The sequence below is a fragment of the Ctenocephalides felis genome, unplaced genomic scaffold, assembly GCF_003426905.1.
Source record: "Ctenocephalides felis isolate EL2017-DRISC unplaced genomic scaffold, ASM342690v1 CF-g0.4_SCAFFOLD_03571, whole genome shotgun sequence".
Classification (NCBI taxonomy): domain Eukaryota; kingdom Metazoa; phylum Arthropoda; class Insecta; order Siphonaptera; family Pulicidae; genus Ctenocephalides; species Ctenocephalides felis.
Genome location: NW_020539725.1, coordinates 63405143 through 63427776, shown reverse-complemented (window position 1 = coordinate 63427776; position 22634 = coordinate 63405143). Strand labels below are relative to the sequence as shown.

Sequence of the window (22634 nt, the reverse complement as noted above, 5' to 3'; positions counted from 1 at the left end):
TTTGGAATTGAATAAAAAATGAGAACGAAAAAGGGTCTATGATGATGTGACAACTGGTTAATAATAAATGACTTATCAAAACATTTTCGACTGATCAAAGACATGGACTCTAAGAAAGTTATTCTCTAAAGATCAGAAACATGGACTCTTAGAGAGATTGACTAACTTGTCGTTGGCAAAGATTTTGAAACACATTTGAAGTAGATAACTATTTACTATATATACAAAAAAAAAATAAAAAACTTTGAAATAATTTTTTTTCAAAAGCAATTGTCAACACAAGCACACAAGAAAATTTTGAATCATTCCAAAATACAAATCCAAAAACTTGACATACAAATCGAATACTTAGTTTTCTCAAAACCGCCATTTTTTGCATATTTAGCTCCGTGTCTCCGAAATGGCTGGACCTGCCTTTGCCAAAAACTAATCACCACTTCTCCCCATCATTACAAATTGAATATTTTTTGAAATATTTAAATCGGACACTCCGTTCTTAAAAACTCGATTTGTATTTTCTGCACTTTTTACTCCGCACCTCCGAAACGGATGGACCTGCCTTTTACAAAAACTAATCAACACGTCTCCTTATCAATAAAATCGAATGTTTAATGAATCATTCAAATCGGTTGAGCAATGCTCCCGAAAACGTCGACGAAAAATTGTATCGTATCGAATTGTTGTTTTTTGCACTTTTTGCTCCGTATCTCTAAAATGGTTGGACCTGCCTTTCACAAAAACTAATCAACACGTCTCCCCATCAATACGAATCGAATGTATAATGAATCATTCAAATCGATTGATCCGTGCGCCAGAAAACGTCGTCGAAAAATTGTATCGTATCGAATTGTTGTTTTTTGCACTTTTTGCTCCGTATCTCTAAAACGACTGAACCTGACTTTCACAGAAACTAATCAACAAATCTCTCTATCAATAAATCGAATGTTTAACGAATCATTCAAATCGGTTGAGCAGTGCTCCCGAAAAAGTAGGCAAAAAATGACATCGAAGCAATTATTTTGTCAAACAAGCAGAAAGAAAGTTTTTGAATCATTCAAATTGAAGTTACGTTAAGTTAAAGTAGTTAAAAATTACAATCGAGTTTTTAAGAGAACGGAGTATCCGATTGGAAAGATCTAAAAATATTAAATTGTAATGATTGGGAGAAGTGGTGATTAGTTTTTGGCAAAGACAGGTCCTGCCATTTCGGAGATACGAGCTAAATGTGCAAAAAATAGTGGTTTTTAAGTTTCTAATTCTATATCATATATCACTTAAAAACCACTATTTTTTGCACATTTAGCTCCGTATCTCCGAAATGGCAGGACCTGTCTTTGCCAAAAACTAATCACCACTTCTCCCAATCATTACAAATTTAATATTTTTTAGATCTTTCAAATCGGATACTCCGTTCTCTTAAAAACTCGATTTGTAATTTTAACTACTTTAACTTAACGTAACTTTTTGCTGCGTACCTCCGAAACGGCTGGATCTGCCTTTTACAAAAACTAATCCGCACTTTACGCCGTCAACACGAATCGAATGTTTACTGAATCATTCAAACCGGTTGAGCAGTGCTCCCGAAAACGCCGCCAAAAAATTGCACCCGCACATCTTTTTTCCAATGAAAACGAATTTAACATAAAACTATTTTTATTATAAATACATTTCTATCGGGTTAAAATACAAGAATATCCAATTCTTATAATAATAAATACATATATAATTATATAATCATAGCAAAAATTATGTAAAATCGTACACAAAAATATAATATATACTCCTGGCCTAGTCTCCCTAAGCTAACCAAAAAAAAAAGGGTAAAATCATCATAATCAACAACAGTATATAAAAGACGAATCAAACGAGACAGTTCACACGTAAAAAAATATTTCACTCGTTTTTGTTTTTGATCAATTTTGTTTGGCAAATTACAACCAGCGCAGTTTTGATATTTCATAATTGAGATAAAGTAAATTTAATCGTTTGGCTCGATAATAATAATGGTCTGATGGGTTGGGGGGGACTTTAGTTTAGTCTCTAACACTATCAGGATCATCACATTATCAGCGCTCTTCGATGATTACAGTTTCTTGAGGATACAGTTTCAGTTCTTGAAGTGTCGATACTGGGTCGATTGTTGTTAACTGAAAGATAAAGGATACAAATAATAATGCATAAGTCACACTAGTTAGAATTAGAATTAATATCTAGTATATCACAAGATTCTTCCTTGCTTGTTTATATGTAAAATACGCAAATAGTTAGACATTTTCACAGTACCAAGCATAAGATAGCGTTGCTATGACAACGCTATTTTATGAGGCAGAATTGCCTAGTAAGTTTAGTTTCCAGTCGGTCCGAAGTATTATTAAACTAGTTGGTTTGGTATTTAGCCTTGAGGCAAGTTACATGAACTTCCCGATATGTGTAATTAATCGACTTAATTAATAAAAAATAATTTAATTTATGAGTGATTACAAGTATTCCAAGTGGATTTGTTACACATGATTGAAAACGAACGAACACTTTGACTCGGAGTATTTTCTAATAGCAAATTTTCAAAAATCACCAGTTTTTATAATTGAACCAGTTTCCATAGGACTTTAATGGTTTACTATGTTCATTAAGATCAAGTACTAAGTAAATCGTCTAATTTTAATTTTAACAAACGTCAAAAAAACTACTCATTTTCTTAATCTTTGATTAATTTTTAAAATGAAACTACTTGTCGTAAGGCCGTAATATTCCAGTAAGTTCTATAAGACCATGATATATATCGCCAAAAAAAAGTTCCATAAAAATCGGCTTCAATTTTTTTTTCAACAGTTAATTACAAGAAAACGGCTCGGTAGATTTTCACCTAAAACTAATCAGTATCATTTCCAACCAATACCTTTCGAACAGTTTTTGATTTTTAAAATCGATTCGGTAGTTTGAGATTAAATGTGGACGAAAAGTTTAACACTTTTTTTCAAATTACAAAGACGCGGCTCGGCAGATCGTCTCACGAACTGACAAATTATAGTCCTCATTGAGATACATCAAACAGCTTTTAAATTTATGAAATCGGTTCAGGCGTTTTTGAGAAAACGTCGATCGAAGGTTTAATTTTGTCAAATGTCAAATAAACGATACTAATTTTTGCAAACTTTGACGATTTTTCAAAGTTAAACCAATTGTCGAAGGGCCGTAATATTTTAGTATGATCTACATTCTACAAGACTCATCAACAAAAATCATGAAAATCGTCGATTTTTTTTTTTTAAACATTATTACAAGAAAACGGCCCGGCCGATCTTCACTAAAAACTAATCAGCACGATTCCCAATCAAACGTCGATTTACGGCAAAAAATTTGTTCACACACACACACACACATACACGCACGCAGACACACACACGCACATACTTCTTCCAAATGTTGGTCTCATTCGATTCTGAATGGCTTAAAACGTCGAGAAAACATAAAATTAGCGAGTCGGATTTTTTGATGAAAACATAAACTTCTCCTTCGGGAAGTTAATTATTTATTAAATTATGCATGACTTATTGAACTTATTATCACTTACATCTTTCCTTGGCCAGCTCGAAATAAATTTATAATCCTCGCTTGGGTATCCAAGAACTATCATGTAATCCAATAATACCTGAAAAAGAAACATACAAAATTATAAACAACGTATTCAATGAGTTAGTTCGAATCGTCCCATTTAAGTTACTTTTAATTCTGTCGTGATTAGAAAACGCCTCTCGGCAAAGCTACCGGTTGGCAGTCGTATCCTTATTTTTGTAATACCTGAAAATAAAGAAAAATTATATTAGTTTATATTTTTAATTGGCAGATAAAATATATATATATATATATATATATATATATATATATATATATATATATATATACTAGCTGCAAATGTGGTTTTGCCATAAAAAATATTTCTAGTATAAAATATTTAGTATGAAAATAACCAACTGATTGCAAATGTGGTGCATAAGCGAAAAGGGCAGTTAACAAAAACTATAAGAATAGTTTACCCATTGCAAAGCGCGCCACATATAAATGTCTCTCAATAATAGTCTTTGCAAGAGCCAAGCTAATCTGAAACTGGTTCTATATACATTGAATTTGCACATTTAATGTTTCAAGATTTTGATATATTACTACCGTGCGTTTGCATTAATACAGTAATTTTTGAATTGCGAATAAAAATCCGATTATTCATTTTCAAATTTTGAGATGCAAAGTTGGCCCATTCTATAATAACTGAGTTAATAAAGTGCAAAAGGTTACAAGAATAAAATTCTGTTAACCAGATTCTGGTAAGAGTTTTATACGATTATGTTATATCTAATATCTGTAGGATTCCAATCAGATTTTGTTGAAAATTGTGAAAAAAATCTGTTGAAGGTATAAGAAACTAGTTGGTTTGGTATCTTGCCTTGAGGCAAGTTACATGAACTTCCCGATATGTTTAAATAATTGACTTTCAATAAAAACTAAATTAAATTATGAGTGATTAAAAGTATTCCCAGTGAATTTAAAAACATAATTGAAAACGAACGAACACTTTGACAAGGAGTATTTTTTAAAAGTAAATTTTTAGAAATCAACAATTATTATAATTGGACCAGTTTCCATAGGACTTTAATAGCTTGATATGTTCATTAAAACCAAGTACTCTATCGTTATACCAAGTAAAATCGTCCAATTTTAATTTTCGTCAAAAAACGTCAAAAAAACTACTCATTTTCTTAATCTTGGACGAATTTTTAAAATTAAACTTGTACGGCCATAATATTTCAGTAAGTTCTATAAGACCATGATATATATATATCGCCAAAAAAAGTTTTATAAAAATTGCCTCAATTTTTTTTTTCAACAACGAATTACAAGAAAATGGCTCGGTAGATTTTCACCTAAAACTAATCAGTACCATTCCCAACTAATATCTTTCGAACAGTTTTTGATTTTTTAAATCGGTTCGGTAGAATGAGCTTAAATGTGGACGAAAGGTTCAACACTTTTTTTCAAATTACAAAGAAACGACTCGGCAGATCGCCAACAAAACTATAGTGCTCATTGAGATACAAAGAATGGCTTTTAAATTTCTGAAATCGGTTCAGGCGTTTTTGAGCAAACGTCGATGAAAGGTAATTTTGACAAATGCCAATGAAACGATACCAATTTTTGCAAACTTTGACGAATTTTCAAAGTTAAACCCATTGTCGTAGGGCCGTAAAATTTTAGTATGATCTAGAAGACTATGGTATCTACCGTCAAATAAAAAATCATAAAAATCGTAGAAATTTTTGTTTTTAAACTTTATTACAAGAAAACGGCCCGGCCGATCTGTACCAAAAACTAATCAGCACGGTTCCCAACCAATATCTATCGAACGGTTTTTGAATTTTCAGAATCGATTCAGAATTGCGGGCTAAAACGTGGACGATTTTTTTTTACTTTATTGCTATTTATAATGAACGGCCGATCGTCCCACAAAGTTGACAAACGCTAGTCCTCGTCGAGATACATCGAATGCCTTTTAAATTTTTGAAATCGGTCCAGCCGTTTTTGAGAAAACGTCGATTTACGGCAGAAAATCTGTTCACACATACGTACACACACACTTTTTCCAAATTTGGTCTCATTCGATTCAGAATGGCTTGAAACGTCGAGAAAACATAAAATTAGCGAATCAGATTTTTTTATGAAACCATAAACTTCTACTTCGGGAAGTTAATAATTAATGTAACGACCGGACCAAGTTGGCTTTTGATACCAGTTTGTATAAATTTTGTTATTATTAAATCTAATAATTTTAATATCTAAAAAGCTAAAAGAATTGTCAATCTCTTGTTCACAAGTGTACTGCAAATGTTTACTGAAAGAGTTAAAACAATCCAATGTATGGTTCATATAGTTATTATCTAAACATAAAAGACTTGTGGCTAAAAAACGTTATCACAATATATACGAGGTCTGTTCAAAAAGTACCCGGAATTTTCGTTTTTTCAAAAAAATATTTATTTATTCGTCTACATTAATGTGGTCCCCTTCAAAGTAGTCCCCCCAGATATAATACACTTATGCCAGCGTTTTTTCCAATTTTCGAAGCACCCTTGATATTCACTTTTTGATATGTCCTTGAGCACTCTCGGCGATTTTCTTCAACCGAGGAAAACCGCCGTCCTTTCATGGGTCTCTTCAACTTTGGGAATAGGAAAAAGTCACACGGAGCCATATCTGGGTGAATTTTTGCACTTTGCAACACTTTATTTCATTTTTTACGCAAAATTTAATACAAATTCTTTGACTTTTCAATTCTTCCATTGTAAAAATCGCCGAGCTCAGAAAAACACGTCGAACCTTAGCGACTACCACAGACAAAGTAAACAGTGAATATAGCTGAAAATTTCATCATACTTTAGGGGCATGTATACCAACACAATAAAAAAAAATTTTGACAATCAGACACTCCAGACCCGCGAAATTTAATTATTAGTAATTCCGGGTACTTTTTGAACAGACCATGTATATATATATATATATATATATATACATATATACGAGTATACACATATATATATATACACATCATCGATTATATCCTATTCACCATCACCGCTTCCTCCATCCTCCGGCTCAGGCGGCAGCTGCTTCTTCACCTTCTCCTTCCTCTCTTCCCTCTCTCTCAGCGCCTTCTCTCGCTCCGCCTCCAGCCTCTCCCTTTCCCTGCGCTCCTCCCTCTCCCTCTGCGCTCGTTCCCTCTCTTTCGCTCTGTCCGCCTCCAGGCTCTCTCTGTACGCCTCGTCCTGCTCATACTTGACTCTCTCTCGGGCGGCTCTCTCTTCCTCCTCTCTGGGGGAAAGAGATAATTGATAATATAAGGAATATACAAACTAGTGGTGTATGGCATCGTGCCTTAAGGCGAATTGCTGGAACTTCCCGTACCGTAACGAAATGTTCGAGAAATTTTAAACGTGGTATTACAAATACTGTAACTTTCATTATTTTTGCTATCTTGTTTGTTATATCTGAGCAAATCAAATGTAAATCATAAATAAAAAATCAATATTATCTCCAGAACATTAACAATCGTCATTTCATTTCGGATGCAATTTCAAAAAAATAGTTGCCTCCAAAATTACACAAAATTGATAAAGTGCTCCCGTATAGTCACAGTCTAAACGCATTTGCAAATAATTCTGTGCGACATCTTCACTTGTACTGTGCTTAGCTTGGCGGCATTTATAAGAACTAAAATGATTGTTGTTAAATTGAGGAGGCTACATTTTAATATATCTTATTTTATACTTTTGGATCGGTTCGATTTTTATTTATTTGTTTATAACTTCTAAACAAATTGTCCGATTGTTTTGCAATATCCAGCAAATTTTTAGCCAATTAAATTATCTACAACTTTTGTTAATAACAAAATGTTGTATCTCATATTCTTTCACCCAAAATTTGCAATGAAACAGGTTATTGTTAAATTTTGGAGGTCGCATCAGTATATCTTGCTTCACACTTTTGGACCGGCTCGATTTTAATTTATTTATTTATAACTTCAAAACGAAATGTCCCACCATTTTGCAATATTCAGCAAATTTATAGCCAATTAAATTATCTACAATTTTTATTAACAACAAAAATTGGTATCTCTTGTCCTTTTATCAAAAATTTACATTTAAAAAGGTAGTTGCTTAAATTTGGTGGTCACATCGTACTCATATATCTTACTCTGTCACTCTACATTGTCAGGTATATGTTGCTCTTTTTCGCACTAGTGTTTATATATATATATATATATATATATATATATATATATATCTCATTTTCCTACTATATACTGTTGTCTCGTTTACGTTTAATCAAAACAGACTCTATATCACATCGCGACCTAAAAAGTTTTACTTCAAAAATAAAATTCTATTTTACTAATTTATACATCGCCAACCTAAGAAGTTCTACTTCAAAATTCAAATGTAAATCATAAATCAATCAATTTATCTCCAGAACATTAACAATCGTCATTTCATTTCGAATTCAGTTTCAAAAAGAAAAATAGTTGTCTAATTTGCACAAAATTGAAAAAGTGCTCCCTCATAGTCACAGTCTAATGTGCATTTGCGAATAATTCTGTGCGACATTTTCACTTATACTGTGCCTAGCTTGGCGGCATTTTCACATTTTTTAAAGTTTTCACAAAATTTATAAAAACGCTCCCTCATAGTCACATCTAAACGCACTTGCAAAAATTTTTGTACTGGGTTGTCACTTAGACTGTGCTTAGCAGGGGTAGTTTTTCACATTTTTTCAATTTTTTAACTCTAAATTACATTTTTATAATTTAATAATAATCTGAGCAAATCAAATGTAAATCATAATTAAATTTATCTCCAGAATTTAATTTCAAAAAATAGTTGCCTAATTTGCACAAAATTGAAAAAGTGCTCCAGTATAGTCACAGTCTAAACGCATTTGCAAATAATTCTGTGCGACATTTTCACTTATACTGTGCTTGGCTTGGCGGCATTTTCAAATTTTTCACATAGTTTTACAAAATTTGAAAAGCGCTCCAGTACATAAACAGTCTAAACGCACTAGGGTAAACATTTGTACCAGAGTGGCGCTTAGGCTGTGCTTAGCCTGGATATTTTTTTGAATTTTTAATCCAATATTACAAAAATATTTTATGGAAAATAAAAAAAGATGTAATAATTTTTTATCCTCAAAAGCAATTGTTTTGTCAATACAAGCAGAAGGTTTTACACACACACATCCATTTGGTTTCTGAGGTATGCCGCTTAAAAATGTTCAGAAACCTTGAAAACTTGAGAAATGCAAAAATTTTCATTTTCGATTTTCGGCCCATTACAATAACTTACCCTACGGAAAGTTAATAAATAAAGTAAAACTTATTTGTTACTTAAAAACTAAATACATCATGTAACAATTTTGAATAATGTCTATTAGTAATATGGTAGGTAACACTCGTGATGCACACATTTATCAGTGTAGTCAACTATTATACACATTTATATAATGATAAACGCAATAAAAGCAAAACTTTTTTCAAAATGTTTTTAATGTTGTAGTTATTCATTATTTTTTCCATAAAAATGTCCTTTTCTAATATATTACAAGTTTAATTTTTTAAAAAATAATTTTTTAAGTGTTTTTGTCCTGGTGGTATGTATAATGTTTTTCTATTTTTATAATTATTTTATAATTGTTTTTTATTATTAGTAATTTTTTTTTTCAAATTTAATGTAGTTGTTGAATGATGACACGCATCTGATATCGAAACGTATAAATAAAAGTTCTTAAATACTTTATTACTTTTTTTATTTCAACAAATGGGCTGCTAGTTACTTTGAAATATGCTTAAATAAAACAACGACAAATCTCTATTCACATACGCGACCAATCACAATCGATTCGTATAGAAATGATACCATCGAGAGCGAATGATGAATCATTGGCACTCGACTCTGCCGTAACGCACTTCCGTTGCATTTGTACGGATTTACACCCAAGTCGCGCCTAAAGAAGTTTTACTTCAAAAATGCTTAATTACAAATTTAAATGGAATTTTCTACTGTTTACTAATTTTCTACTGTTTTATAATGCTTTGGCTTTCACTATTTATATTATTACCTTATCTCAGATCGAACGCCCTCAGTAAAAATATCAACAGCCTCCAAAATCGAAGTCATGAGCTCGTTGACGCCAACATTACCATTGACTATCGTATAAATTTCAGTAATAGACCTCGTTCTCATGATAATCACAAAAGCAGGCAGACGTTCTACGGCAATGTTACGAACTTGCATAGCAGCCTGTAAAAAAATTATATATTGCAAATATGTATTTAACAAAACTAGTGGTGTATGGCATCGTGCCTTAAGGCAAATTTCTGGCACTTCCCGTACCGTAACGAAATGTTCGAGGAATACAGAATGTTTTCCAATATATTATTACAACAAATACTGTAACTTTCATTATTTTTGCTATTTGCCTAATTTACACAAAATTGAAAAAGTGCTCCAGTACATAAACAGTCTAAACGCATTTGCAAATAATTCTGTGCGACATTTTCACCTATGCTGTGCTTAGCTTGGCGGCATTTTCACATTTTTCAATAGTTTTCACAAAATTGGAAAAGTGCTCCAGTACATAAACAGTCTAAACGCACTTGGGTAAACACTTGTAACAGAGTGGCGCTTAGACTGTGCTTAGCCTGGGTGATTTTTTGAATATTTTTCTGGGGTATGCCAGTAAAATGTTCAGAAACCTTCAAAACGTCGAGAAATGCAAAAAATTTTCATATTCGATTTTCGGTCCATTACTATAACTACCCTACTGGAAGTTAATTAATGTACTGATTCTGCCGTATGAGAGACCAATGTTATGGCAAGGCCATGTTATGAAGAACTTTCTATACTAAATCATTCTGAATGTAGTTGCTGTGCAGTCAGGTATATTTATCACATTGTCGTAAAGAAAACCTAACCTAGAAACCGCACAAACGTAAAAAAAACGAGGGTCTTTCTGACCCAGCTTCATAACATACGAGTGACGTTGCAGTTTATGTGTAAAACGCATGAATGCACATCAACCACATGGACATTTTGACAGTATTCAGTATGATTCGGTAGCATAATGTATCGAAGTTGGACCGTGACAAGGCCTTGCCATAACATTGGCCTGTTCTTCTTAATTAACTTCCCGTAGGGTAGTTATAGTAATGGGCCGAAAATCGAAAATGAAAATTTTTGTATTTCTCAACATTTTCAAGGTTTCTGAACATTTTTAAGGGAAACATACCTCAGAAACTAAATGGATGTGTGTGTGTGCGTGTGTGTGTATGTATGTCCGCATTTTTCCGTCCACGTTTTCGGACGCACGGATCAGCCGATTTGAATGATTCAAAAAACATTCGATTCCTATTGATAGGGAGATGTGCTGATTAGTTTTTGGCAAAGACAGGTCCAGCCGTTACGGAGATACGGAGCAAAGAGTGCAGAAAATAGAAATCGATCTAAAAAACATTCGATTCCTATCAATAGGGAGATGTGCTGATTAGTTTTTGACAAAGGCAGGCCCAGCGGTTTCGGAGATACTGAGCTAAATGTTAAAAAAATGGCAGTTTTTTGAGAGAACTAAGCGTCCGATTTAAATGATTCAAAGAACTTTCTGCTTGTTTCAACAAAATAATTGCTTTTGAAAAAAAAAAATTTGTTTCTATTTTTTTTTTCAAAAAATATTTTTGTAATTTTGGATTAAAAATCAAAAAATTACCCAGGCTAAGCGCCACTCTGGTGCGAATGTTTACCCAAGTGCGTTTAGACTGTTCATGTACTGGAGCACTTTTCCAATTCGAATTTTGTGAAAACTATTGAAAAATGTGAAAATGCCGTCAAGCTAAGCACAGTACAAGTGAAAATGTCGCACAGAATTGTTTGCAAATGCGTTTATTAGACTGTGACTGTACGGGTGCACTTTTTCAATTATTTATTAATTAGTACAAAAATGTAATTTTGAGCTGAAAATTGCAAAAATTACCCAGACTAAGCACAGTCTAAGTGACAAACTGGTGCAAACATTCTTGCAAATGCGTTTAGACTGTTTCTGTATAGAAACGTTTTTCCAATCTTGTGAGAAGAAAAACTAAAAAATATGAAAATGTCGCAAAGCTAAGCATAGTCTAAGTAAAAATGTCTCACAAAATTATTTGCAAATGCGTTTAGAATGTGACTTTACAGGAGCACTTTCCAATTTTAAGTTTTTCATAGAAATGTAATAAAAATTTTAAAAATTACCCAGACTAAGCACAGTCTAAGTGATAACCTGGTGCAAATATATTTGCGAGTACGTTTAGACTGTTTCTGTAGAAGCACTTTTCCAATTTTATGTTAAATAAATAAATGTAATTTTGGATTAAACATTTAAAAATTGCCCAGGCTAAGCACAGTCTAAGCGCCACTCTGGTACAAATATTTACCCAAGTGCGTTTAGAGACTGTTTATGTACTTGGAGCACTTTTCCAATTTGTGAGAAAACTATTAAAAAACATGAAAATGCCGCCAAGCTGAGCGCAGTATAAGTGAAAATGTCGCATAGATTTATTTGCAAATGCGTTTGGACTTTGACTATACGGGAGCACTTTTTCAATTTTGTGTAAATTAGGCAACTATTTTTTTGTTTGAAATTGAATTCGAAATGAAACGACGATTGTTAATGTTATGAAGATAAATTGATTTAAGATTTACATTTGATTTGCTCAGATATAAAAAGATAGCAAAACAATTAATGAATGTTACAGTATTTGTAATAATATATTCGAAAACGTTCAAAATTCCTCGAATATTTCATTACCGTACGGGAAGTTCCGGCAATTTGCCTTAAGGCACGATGCCATACACGACTAGTTCATATTATCCTTACCTGTGAATTGAGGCACCCGCTCAGAGATGACAAAAAGAGATTCCTATTATTGGGATTTGTGAAATCCCAGCCATAAACTACAAAATGTCTACTGAGTGCGTCAATGACGCTTTCAAAACCCAACAGTTGTGTGCAGAAAACATTGGATAAAACACTTTTGTCGTGATGTAGATAAACTCCTAATAATTTTCTATCCTTGGCAGATTTCTGACAAGCTTCTTTCATTGCGTCTTCTAAACTACCTGAAAATAGTAATAGAAAATAAATAAATAAATAAATATATATATATATATATATATATATGTATATATATATACTAGATGACCCGACAGACGTCCAGTACCCATGTCTACAATTTTTTAATATCCTATACTAATATTTACAGTTTAGCTAAAAATAATAATAATTGTTTTTTAAATTACTCTTCACGCCAAAATGCATATACATTTTACAATATGATCGATGTTAAATGTAGAACTGCATTTAAATAAAACGATGAGACTCAATTACCACACTATATTGCAAATTGAAGTCTTTTAAACGGTATAACAAATTTAGAAAAAATTAATGTATAGTATCCCTGGAAAATGTACAATACGACCTTAGATTTTTTCACTCAAAATAATTGCTCCAAAAATGTTGCCTACAATTTTTATAATCTCGTATCATATTTTAACTGGTTTTTAGTAATTATAATATCTAAATTACATTTTTCTTAGTAATAGTTCAGTTACGTTATTTCTTACACCTTCAACAGATTTTTTCACGATTTTCAACAAAATCTGATCTGGAATCGTACAGATATTAGATTTAACATAATCTGGTTAACAGAATCTTATTCTTGTAACCTTTTCCACTTTATCTATTTTAATTCATAATAATGTATTTTTATAAATCCTTTATTTTTACTAGAATCTTATTAGACCTTACAGAATCTTATGAAATTCCTAGTAAATTGTCGCTAGATTAGATTCTTATATAAACTTACAAGATTCTAGCAAGAGAATCTGGCTAATGTTTTAGCAGAAATTTATTCTTGTAACTTGTCCTGTAATATCTATTTATTTTATTTCATAATTCTTATACATTTTGGATTTTTGTCAGAATTTTGAAATATTATGAAATTCCTAGTATATCACCACCAGAATCTTATTAGATGATCGCTTAAACTTATAAGATTCTTGCAAGAAACTTATTTGATTCTTATACGAATTCTGGCAGAAATGGACTAGGTTCTTGCAAGAAACTTATTTGATTCTTATACGAATTCTGGCAGAAATGGACTAGGTTCTTGCAAGAACCTTGTAAGATTTTTATTGGATTCTTACATAAGGTTTTTATAAGATTTTATTAGATTTTTTTAGATTCTTTTATAAAATGCTAACTACACTCGTATCATATTTTAACTGGTTTTTAGTAATTATAATACCTAAATTATATTTTTCTTGGTAATAATTTAATATACAATATTACCAGGGACGCTCGTGGGATACTCAGCGCCCCACCCCTACTATTTTATCTGTTTTAACAGTTTATTATCATTAAATAATATTTGTCTTTTGAAACCTTCTACTTATTTATTTTGGGCATTTTATGCGATTTATTCTATTAAGTAAATCATGGAGAGCAATCTAGTCTCTTATTATTAAACATAATACTGGTACTTCATGTTGGATTATTTCAATTTAATTTTTTATTATTCAAGATATCCAAAATTGCATCTTGAGCTTCAAGGAGTATATTTATATACATTGTTACGAAAGAATTTTATATGTATATATATATAATGACAAATTGATTTATTACTGTTTTTTCATCTTTTTTCCCCACACGATTACTATTTGTATTTCGTTTTAAAACAATCTGTAAATCAACTTGGACAAATACACAAAGTTTCATTAAAATTGGTTCAGCAGTTCAGGAGCAGTTTAATGTCAGGTTACAAAAATTAATAATGGGCTGTAACTTGATAAAATTGTTTAAAATACAATTCTAAAAGAAATCTCAAAAGTCCTCATTGTTCCGGCGCGAGCTAAAGATTCGCACAAAATCTATGTTAAAAAAATGCATTTTTACGATTTTCGGCTAAATGGTCAGTTTTATCGCAGAATTATCTGGGACAAAATTGTAGAGCATAAAATTATCAACAAAAAATGTATAAATATTTTTTTCCTCAGAGCCACCGGTTTAAAGATATATCACTTTGAAAAGTAAATTTAAACGCCACCTACGTGCTGAAAAATATGATTTGCAAAAAAGAGTGCTACAACGCCAAAAAGTGCATTTTCATATTAGCATTTCAAAAAAGTTGATATTGTTGAGTTTGTAGTAACACTTGCGATCCGTTTACTAACGTTTTTGTATACAAACAAAACTACTTACTACAATTTAATCATAATTAAATGATATTCACGTAAAACATTCTATTAAACGTAATTGAACATCATCTGTCAAAAACATTTGACATTTGACGTATTAGCCGCCGCCCATTGATTTATTTAAATCACGCTTCTACAAAAAAGTTCAAATTAAAAATGTAAAGTTTCTACGCGATTTTGAAATAATATCTCACCTTTGCGACAACCTATTGATTAGCACGAATTTTTCAAGACTAAGACTGGCCAAATCGGTTTAGCCGTTAGCGGATCATTTTATCGAGAGCTCTATTTTTATATATAAGAAGATATATGTATATACAAAGAGAAAAGAGGTAGAAAGAGTTTTTCCTACCTGCAAAGAATGTAGGATGCCTCGGTCCATATCGATTAGCATAACGTTCCGAAAAGTGCAAAGATCCTATCGTTTCATCATCCACATCTTCAGGAATCAACGGTTGACTTCTCCTCGATGACATCTGATCGATAAATGTGTCTTCTTCGATATTGAAAGATTCTGAAGCGTCTTCATAGAACTCATCGCCTGCTGTCGAACTGTTGTCAGAATCTTGAGAGAGGTCTGCTGAATTGTAGTTTGAATTTGAGGCTGTTGATGTACCCTGGGGGAAAAATAAAATATATATACAAATATATATAATATATATATATATATGTATATATATCCGATTTTTATTATATATTTTACCTTATTGTTTTTACTATTCGACGACGGTGCTTGTGTTTTCTTAACAGTAAGTTTGTGAGTTGGTGAATCTAAACCAATCATACATAACATCATCGAATCGAGATCAGACATTTTTGGCCAACCTGAAAAATTCATAAAAATTTGTTTGTATTATTATTAACTAGTAGTGTATGTATTTTTCATAAATTCATTTTTTTTGAAATTTCTTTTTCATTGACTTTATTTCTTCGGGAAGTTTTTTGGTCATTTTTTTTAATTTTTTTAGAGATTTTTTGGGACTGTTGAATGATTAAAGTATATGGAACTAGGAGTATATTAGTGTTGTATATGAAAAAAACGACTGTAATTTTTTCTATTTATTTCTACAATCTAACTATATGTCTATAATTCAAAAAATTCTAAAAAATTTCCTTAACAAACTTCAGAAAAAATTATCAAAGTCCGAATGATCGTTTAGGAGGATTATCCTTTCATATACCACAAGAGGAATTTTATATATAAGATATATACATATAATTATGATATCAGTTAATTTAATAATATTAAAGAATTTAAGAGAATCTTATTTATATTAGTTTTAGACTCTTTCTTATATTAGTTTTAGACACATATTCATAATAATTATATATACATTTAATTAATAGATTTAAATTATTGCTACTAGAGTGATATTAATATTTTAAATTTTTTAAATATTTTAAAAATTTCTGTAAAGCTATCATTTAAAATTTGAAAATTTCACTTATAATTTATTAAAAATCGCAAAAATAAAGTAACTCAATAATATAACTCAAAGTGTAAAAAGTTTGAAAGGAAAGTCGACACGCTGGATGCCGTCTATAGACGACACTCGTACGGTCGTCAAAAGCCGATGACAAAACATTTCATGACAAAATATTGCAAAATTGGGATAATTAAATTTATTAAATTAAGCGAATTAAAAATAGTAAAGGGGACCAAGAATCAAGCCTTGCGTAACTCCAAGCTTTATATTTAATTTATTTCATATTAATATGGATTTCACCATTTCAAACAATATTGATAAAAATAGTATTCAAAAATTGCTCTTTTAAATAACTACACAGTACAATAACAAATCAGAATTTTTAAGCAAAATTTTGAATCAAAATTCGACAGGCTGAATGTCGTCTATAGACGACACTCTTACACACAGTTCGTCAAAAACAGATGACAAAACATTTCATGACAAAATATTGCAAGATTGTAATATAATCTGGCACGAATTAAAAATAGTAACGAACCGACAATAAAGCCTTGCGGAACACCAAACTTTATATTTAATTTATTTTATATTAATATTGATTTTATCATTCCAATCAATGTTGATAAAAATAGTATTCAAAAACTGCTCTTCTAAAGCACAATAAAAAATTAGAATTCTTAAGAAAAATTTTGAATCAACTGAATGTCGTCTATAGACGACGCACTGAATGTCGACTATAAACGACACCCATACACACAGGCCGTCAAAAACAGATGACAAAATATTTCATGACAAAATATTGCAAGATTGTAACAAATCAGGCACGAATTAAAAATAGTAATGGGCTAAGAATAGAGCCTTGCGAAACTCCTAGTATTATATTTAATTTCATATTAATATGGATTTCATCATTCAAAAACTGCTGTTCTAAATAACTATACAGTACAATAACAAATCAGAATTTTTAAGCAAAATTTTGAATCAAAATTCGACACGCTGAATGTCGCCAGTAGACGACACTCATACACACAGGTTGTTAATAGATATCAATCTGCTTATTGACAATAGATAACAATTTGAAAGTGCTGTTTCAAGAAGTCTGCACTTTATATTCTATTTCATCAATTAAATATTTCTTTTATCTATTTTTTTTTTCTTACCTGTCCAACACTGATGCCTGGCAGGTATATCGGTTAATGTGTACATATCATTTTTTATTTCTAGTATGGTTTTTGTTCCCGGAAAATTTAGATTGTAACAAACATCTGAATCCAGATTCCTTATTTCGAGTCCATAGATTTGTGTTAGTCTATTCGTGGCTCTGAAACAAAAAGAAAAAAACAAATTTATTTACAAACATTTAATAAATTACATTTTGTTATTTCTACTCGGGTACTCGGTTCGAGTCCTGGCACTGACGTGGAATTATTTGATGATTTGTTAGATTAAAATAGAGTAGAATTTAGATTGTTGAATAGCCAGAGATACTCGGTTCGAGTCCCGGCACTGACATGAAGTTATCATTTGTTGGATTGAAGTTGAGTAGAATTTAGATTGTTGAATAGCTCAGTCAGTAGCATGCACGACTAACACGCCGGGGGTACTCGGTTCGAGTCCCGGCACTGACGTGGAATTATTTGTTGGACTGAAGTTGAGTAGAACTTAGATTGTTGAATAGCTCAGTCAGTAGCATGCACGACTAACACGCCGGGGGTACTCGGTTCGTGTCCCGGCACTGACATGGAATTATTTGTTGGATTGAAATTAAGCAGAATTTGAGATTAAATTGGAATTAGATGTTAGAAGACGGAAATGTATACAGAATTCAGTTATAAAAAGAATTGGATAGTTTAGAGCATACAAAGATGGTGCATGATATAATAAAAATAGTGTAAAATATAAAATTAAATGCTGTAGGTATTGCTAAAAATCTGAAGTAATCGGAACCAATAAAAAATGAATAGTTTATAATAATAGTTTATATTTCAATTTCCACTCACTCTGAGTCATCTGTTGCAAATGTCTGCATATCAGTGAGCATTAATATATTTTCTTGTGGCAAGTTGAGCGTCGACAGTACAGTTTCATCCAAAGGCTTCAAACCATCCGGCCAATTCTTCAATATCATTTGACAAGGCGGAATGCCCACTTTCGGGTGTAGTTGACTCTTTAATTGACCTAGAAAAAAAATTAAAAACAAAATCATTATATTACTGATAAAATTTGAATAACAAAAATATTGAAAATAAAAATGAGATTGAAGTTGAAGTTTTTTAATAAAATCTCTGTGAATTAATATAATAATTTTATTACTCACCGACAGTGTTTGAATCAGATATTTCCACTTCTATGAGATTATTCTTATGCTGTATATGAAATCGTAATGTCTTTCTAGGTTGCCAAGGTTTCGAATTTGATGAACTTGAACCGGCAATATCATCTAAAATGAAAAAAAAAAAACGAAATTGTTGATTAACCGGGAAAGCCTCATAAAATACAGTTGTCATGGCATCTTATGCTCGTTTCTTGTTAGTGAAAACTGTAAAAATGTCTATATTTGCCGTGCGATCAGGCGTATTTTATATATAAATAAGCAAGGAAGAATGTTATGACAATTGCAGTATTTAGAATTCCGTTATAATAACTTTATTAATGAATTTATAGTGAGTTAGTTATTAAGAATTGATTATTATCAATTAACTTACTATTTAGTCGTTCTGCATTTTCAAAATTATTCACAACTGGTAAAATTGCTTCTGGTGTATTTGCGACAACATCGACATTTTGAGGCCTGTTCAGGTGATTAAATCCTGCATCTTCCTCGACTGGCATCACCTGGTTGATGGCAGCCTGAAAATAAAAAAATAGAAACAAATGGTAACTTTGTCTTGTAGAACAGATGACATCAACTTATTTTGAAAATAACCGGGCAATTCTGCTTAATAAAATATCATTGTCATGGCAACGCTATTTTATGCTTGTTTCTTGTTAGTGAAATAGTGAAAATGTTTATCTGTTTGCTGTGCGATCAGGCGTATTTTACATATAAACAAGCAAGGAATAATGCACTACCGAGAATTCTGTTATCATAACATTCTTCCTCGCTTGTTTGTATGTAAAATACGCCTGATCGCACAGCAAATAAATAGACATTTTTACAACAATTGTTTTAAATATTTTCAAACAATTATAAATACCGTAAGTTTGTTTTCGTTTTTAGAGACAAACATAGATAGAGGTCGTCGCCCAAATATAAACACTTATGTTAATTAGATCTATAAAATACGACGATGGAATTTACAGCATTCATAATAAATAACTTGAAAAGTATTCAAAACAATTGTTATTGATAAATTTTGATTGATTGATTATTTTTATTTCGCAAATCTTTAATTACTAGACGAAAAGTTCCAGAAATAATATAATAATAAAATAAATTTAAAAATAATTTATTCGATGTTGGGAACACATTTTTGAAATGCTTATTTGCAGACAAATATTTTAAATTTGTAACAATTTATCGTGTACGTTTCGACACTGTATGCGTGTCACCATTCAGCTCATTAAACAAATTCTAAAGAAATATTTTACAATTTTAAATTTTTTTGAACAAGTTCAACAACTAAAAATAACAATACATATCAAACAAACAAGTAAAAATCCAAAACACACAAATTTTAAAGACATTGTTTTAAAAAACAAACAAACAAGATATTTAATAAAATATGATGACACACATATAGTGTCGAAACGCTCATAATAAATATTTATTAACTTTCCCCAGGGTACATTATAGTACTCGCAAAAAATCAAAAATGTTCTTTTTATATACCTATAAGTTTCACAAGTTTCTGAACATTGTGTTTGTGTACGTGTATGTATGTATGTGCGGATACAATTTTTTGCCGATTTTTTTAAGAGCTCAACCGCTCAAACGATTTGAATGATTCAAAAAACATTCGACCCCTATTGATAGGGAGATGTGCTGATTATTTTTTTGGCATCAGCAGGTCTAGTCCTTTCGGAGTTACGAAGCAAAAAGTGTCAGAAATCGTCATTCAGTTTTTGAGAGAACGAAGCATCCGATTCGAATGATTCAAAAATTATTTCGTTCGTATTGATAGGATAATGCGCTGATTAGTTTTTGGTATAAAGGCAGGTCCAGTCGTTTCGGAGATACGGAGCAAAGAGTGCAGAAAATAGAAATCTAGTTTTTGAGAGAACGAAGCATTCGATTTGAATGATCCAAAAAATATTCCACTCATATTGACGTAATGAAGAATTGGTCACATTTTTGAAAGGGCAGGTCCAGCGGGTTCGGAAATTCAGGAAAAAAAGTTAAAAAATACCATTTGGCAGTCGAAAACCAGATATTTTCCACAGTATGGATCTAGAGACATGAAAGGGTATCAAACTTTCAAAATTTTCAAAAAAAAACGAAAGACTGTCGAAGTTTTTAAAAAATTTTAAGTCTTCAACAATATTTTTAGTTTTTTAAAAAAAATCAAGTTTTCAAAATATATCAGTATTTTCAAAAAGGCAAGTTTTTCAACATTCAAATTTTTCAAGCTTCAAAATTCTCAAAAAAAATCTGTTTTTCAAAATTTTTAAAGTGGACCTGCATTTGGCAAAAAACTAATCAGCCCCATCATTACGAATTACGAGTTAAATTGTTAAGAGTTAAATGAATCATTCAAATCGTTTGATCCGTGCGCCCGAAATCGTTGACGGAAATTTATATCCGCACGCACACACACACATCCATTTTTTCTAAGGTATGCCAAAATGTTCGGAAACCTCTAAAACGTAAAGATATGAAAAAATAAAATTATTTACAATTTTTGGACGATTGCTCTAAAATTTGAAATTAAAATTGAAATTTTAGAACATAATAATAAATTACTAAACAAAGTTAAATACATAAATTATTCACATGAATTCTAACAAAATTCAATAATTACTTGCAAATTTTGTTGAATACAGCTTTATGACTACATATTCAATTTACTTCAACTTCATAATATACTATGTTATTTAAGTCATATTATAAAAACATTTTAGTCACAAGGTACTATAATAATAAAGAAATTTCTAACTAAAGTATTTGCCTTTTAAAAGGATGCTGACTTTACTCGGTTCAATTTCATTAATTATTTTCTTACAAAATCTTCAATGCAGTCTGCCTAATTCTATAACAACTCATTAGGCAAAGACGAGAACAATTTTACATGAAATGGTTTCAAAAGTTCAATTATTATATTGAAACTTACTAAATTTTCTTAATTGCACATATTTTATATCAAAGACTATATAAAATTTTCATCTAAAACAAATAAGACTATACGTGTAGTACTATGAAACCATTCAAGGAGCTTCCGAAAAAGATCAAGCTGACTGAGGAAGATTGTAAGTTTGAAAATAAGATAAAAAAAATATTATAATGAAAATTGAAGTAAATATATTAGACGAACATATGAATGTGAAAATAAATTATATTATAGTTATATTAATGACTATAAACTATGTATAGATATTTTGTATAATGCTTCACAGCAGGCACTTCTGCCTAAGTAATACACGAAACGCATTATAATTGAAAAATAAAGAACTACAAGCGAATATCACTCTACGAATACATTTGCACATCTTAGTTGCTTTGAACTAATTGTAAATAATGATAATAAATGACTTGTTAAGGGGCATACCCCAAAGTCTTTTACTCTTTGTCATGACAACAAAGGAAATCACAATTCCTAACCTAACTTACCAAAAGATCCCAATCGCAATTATCCAATATCAGAATAGCCTCAGCGACATCATCAATAGCTGCAATACTCTGCAAAAACCAAAAAAATTATATAAAACAAAACAATTACAGAAAAAATTTGCAATACAATGACAATTCAAAACCTAACCTAAACACGAATCACAAAACAGACTTGTATGTAATTTATTATTATTAGTTTACCTGAAAATTGGCAAGAACCTCTTCCCTATTCTCTGCCATTTTATAACTAAAACTATATATTACAAATGCACTTAAACTTCATTAATTCAAATGGACATTTATTGAGTGCGTACGAGTGTTTTATCTTTTGTGTCGGACGAGTGACATTAGAGGGGCACCTGTCATCTGTCAACTGTCAACGTCCTATCGATGACTAAACACTTTAAATTTAAATAAATAAAATAAATCAGAAAAAATATATAAATAATTTGATAAAGAATTTATTTATGTGTGTTATTTTGTTTTATTTGTATTCGATTAAATTTTGTACGGTTTGGTAAATTAGATTTTATCAAAATGGTGCCCGTTATTTGAAATGTCATTGCGCAAAAGTGTTGCCGCATGCGAGTGGAGAATAAAAACCGTTACGAT

The 22634-nt window shown here is 31.0% G+C and overlaps 1 protein-coding gene across 1 annotated transcript; it reads right to left on the bottom strand.

Annotated features, from left to right (window-relative positions):
- Positions 1-1786: 1786 nt before the first annotated feature.
- LOC113384616 (FAS-associated factor 1) lies at positions 1787-22373 on the bottom strand. Its single transcript, XM_026622363.1, has 14 exons — positions 22224-22373; positions 22023-22091; positions 18961-19105; positions 18573-18695; positions 18256-18433; positions 17416-17576; positions 15532-15653; positions 15181-15445; positions 12451-12692; positions 9661-9842; positions 6617-6858; positions 3722-3798; positions 3572-3649; positions 1787-2147 (listed from the first exon to the last, which is right to left on the bottom strand). Exons 1-14 carry the CDS (start codon positions 22260-22262, stop codon positions 2067-2069), a joined length of 2004 nt encoding a protein of 667 aa, XP_026478148.1. The 5' UTR covers positions 22263-22373; the 3' UTR covers positions 1787-2066.
- Between the last annotated feature and the right edge of the window lie 261 nt (positions 22374-22634).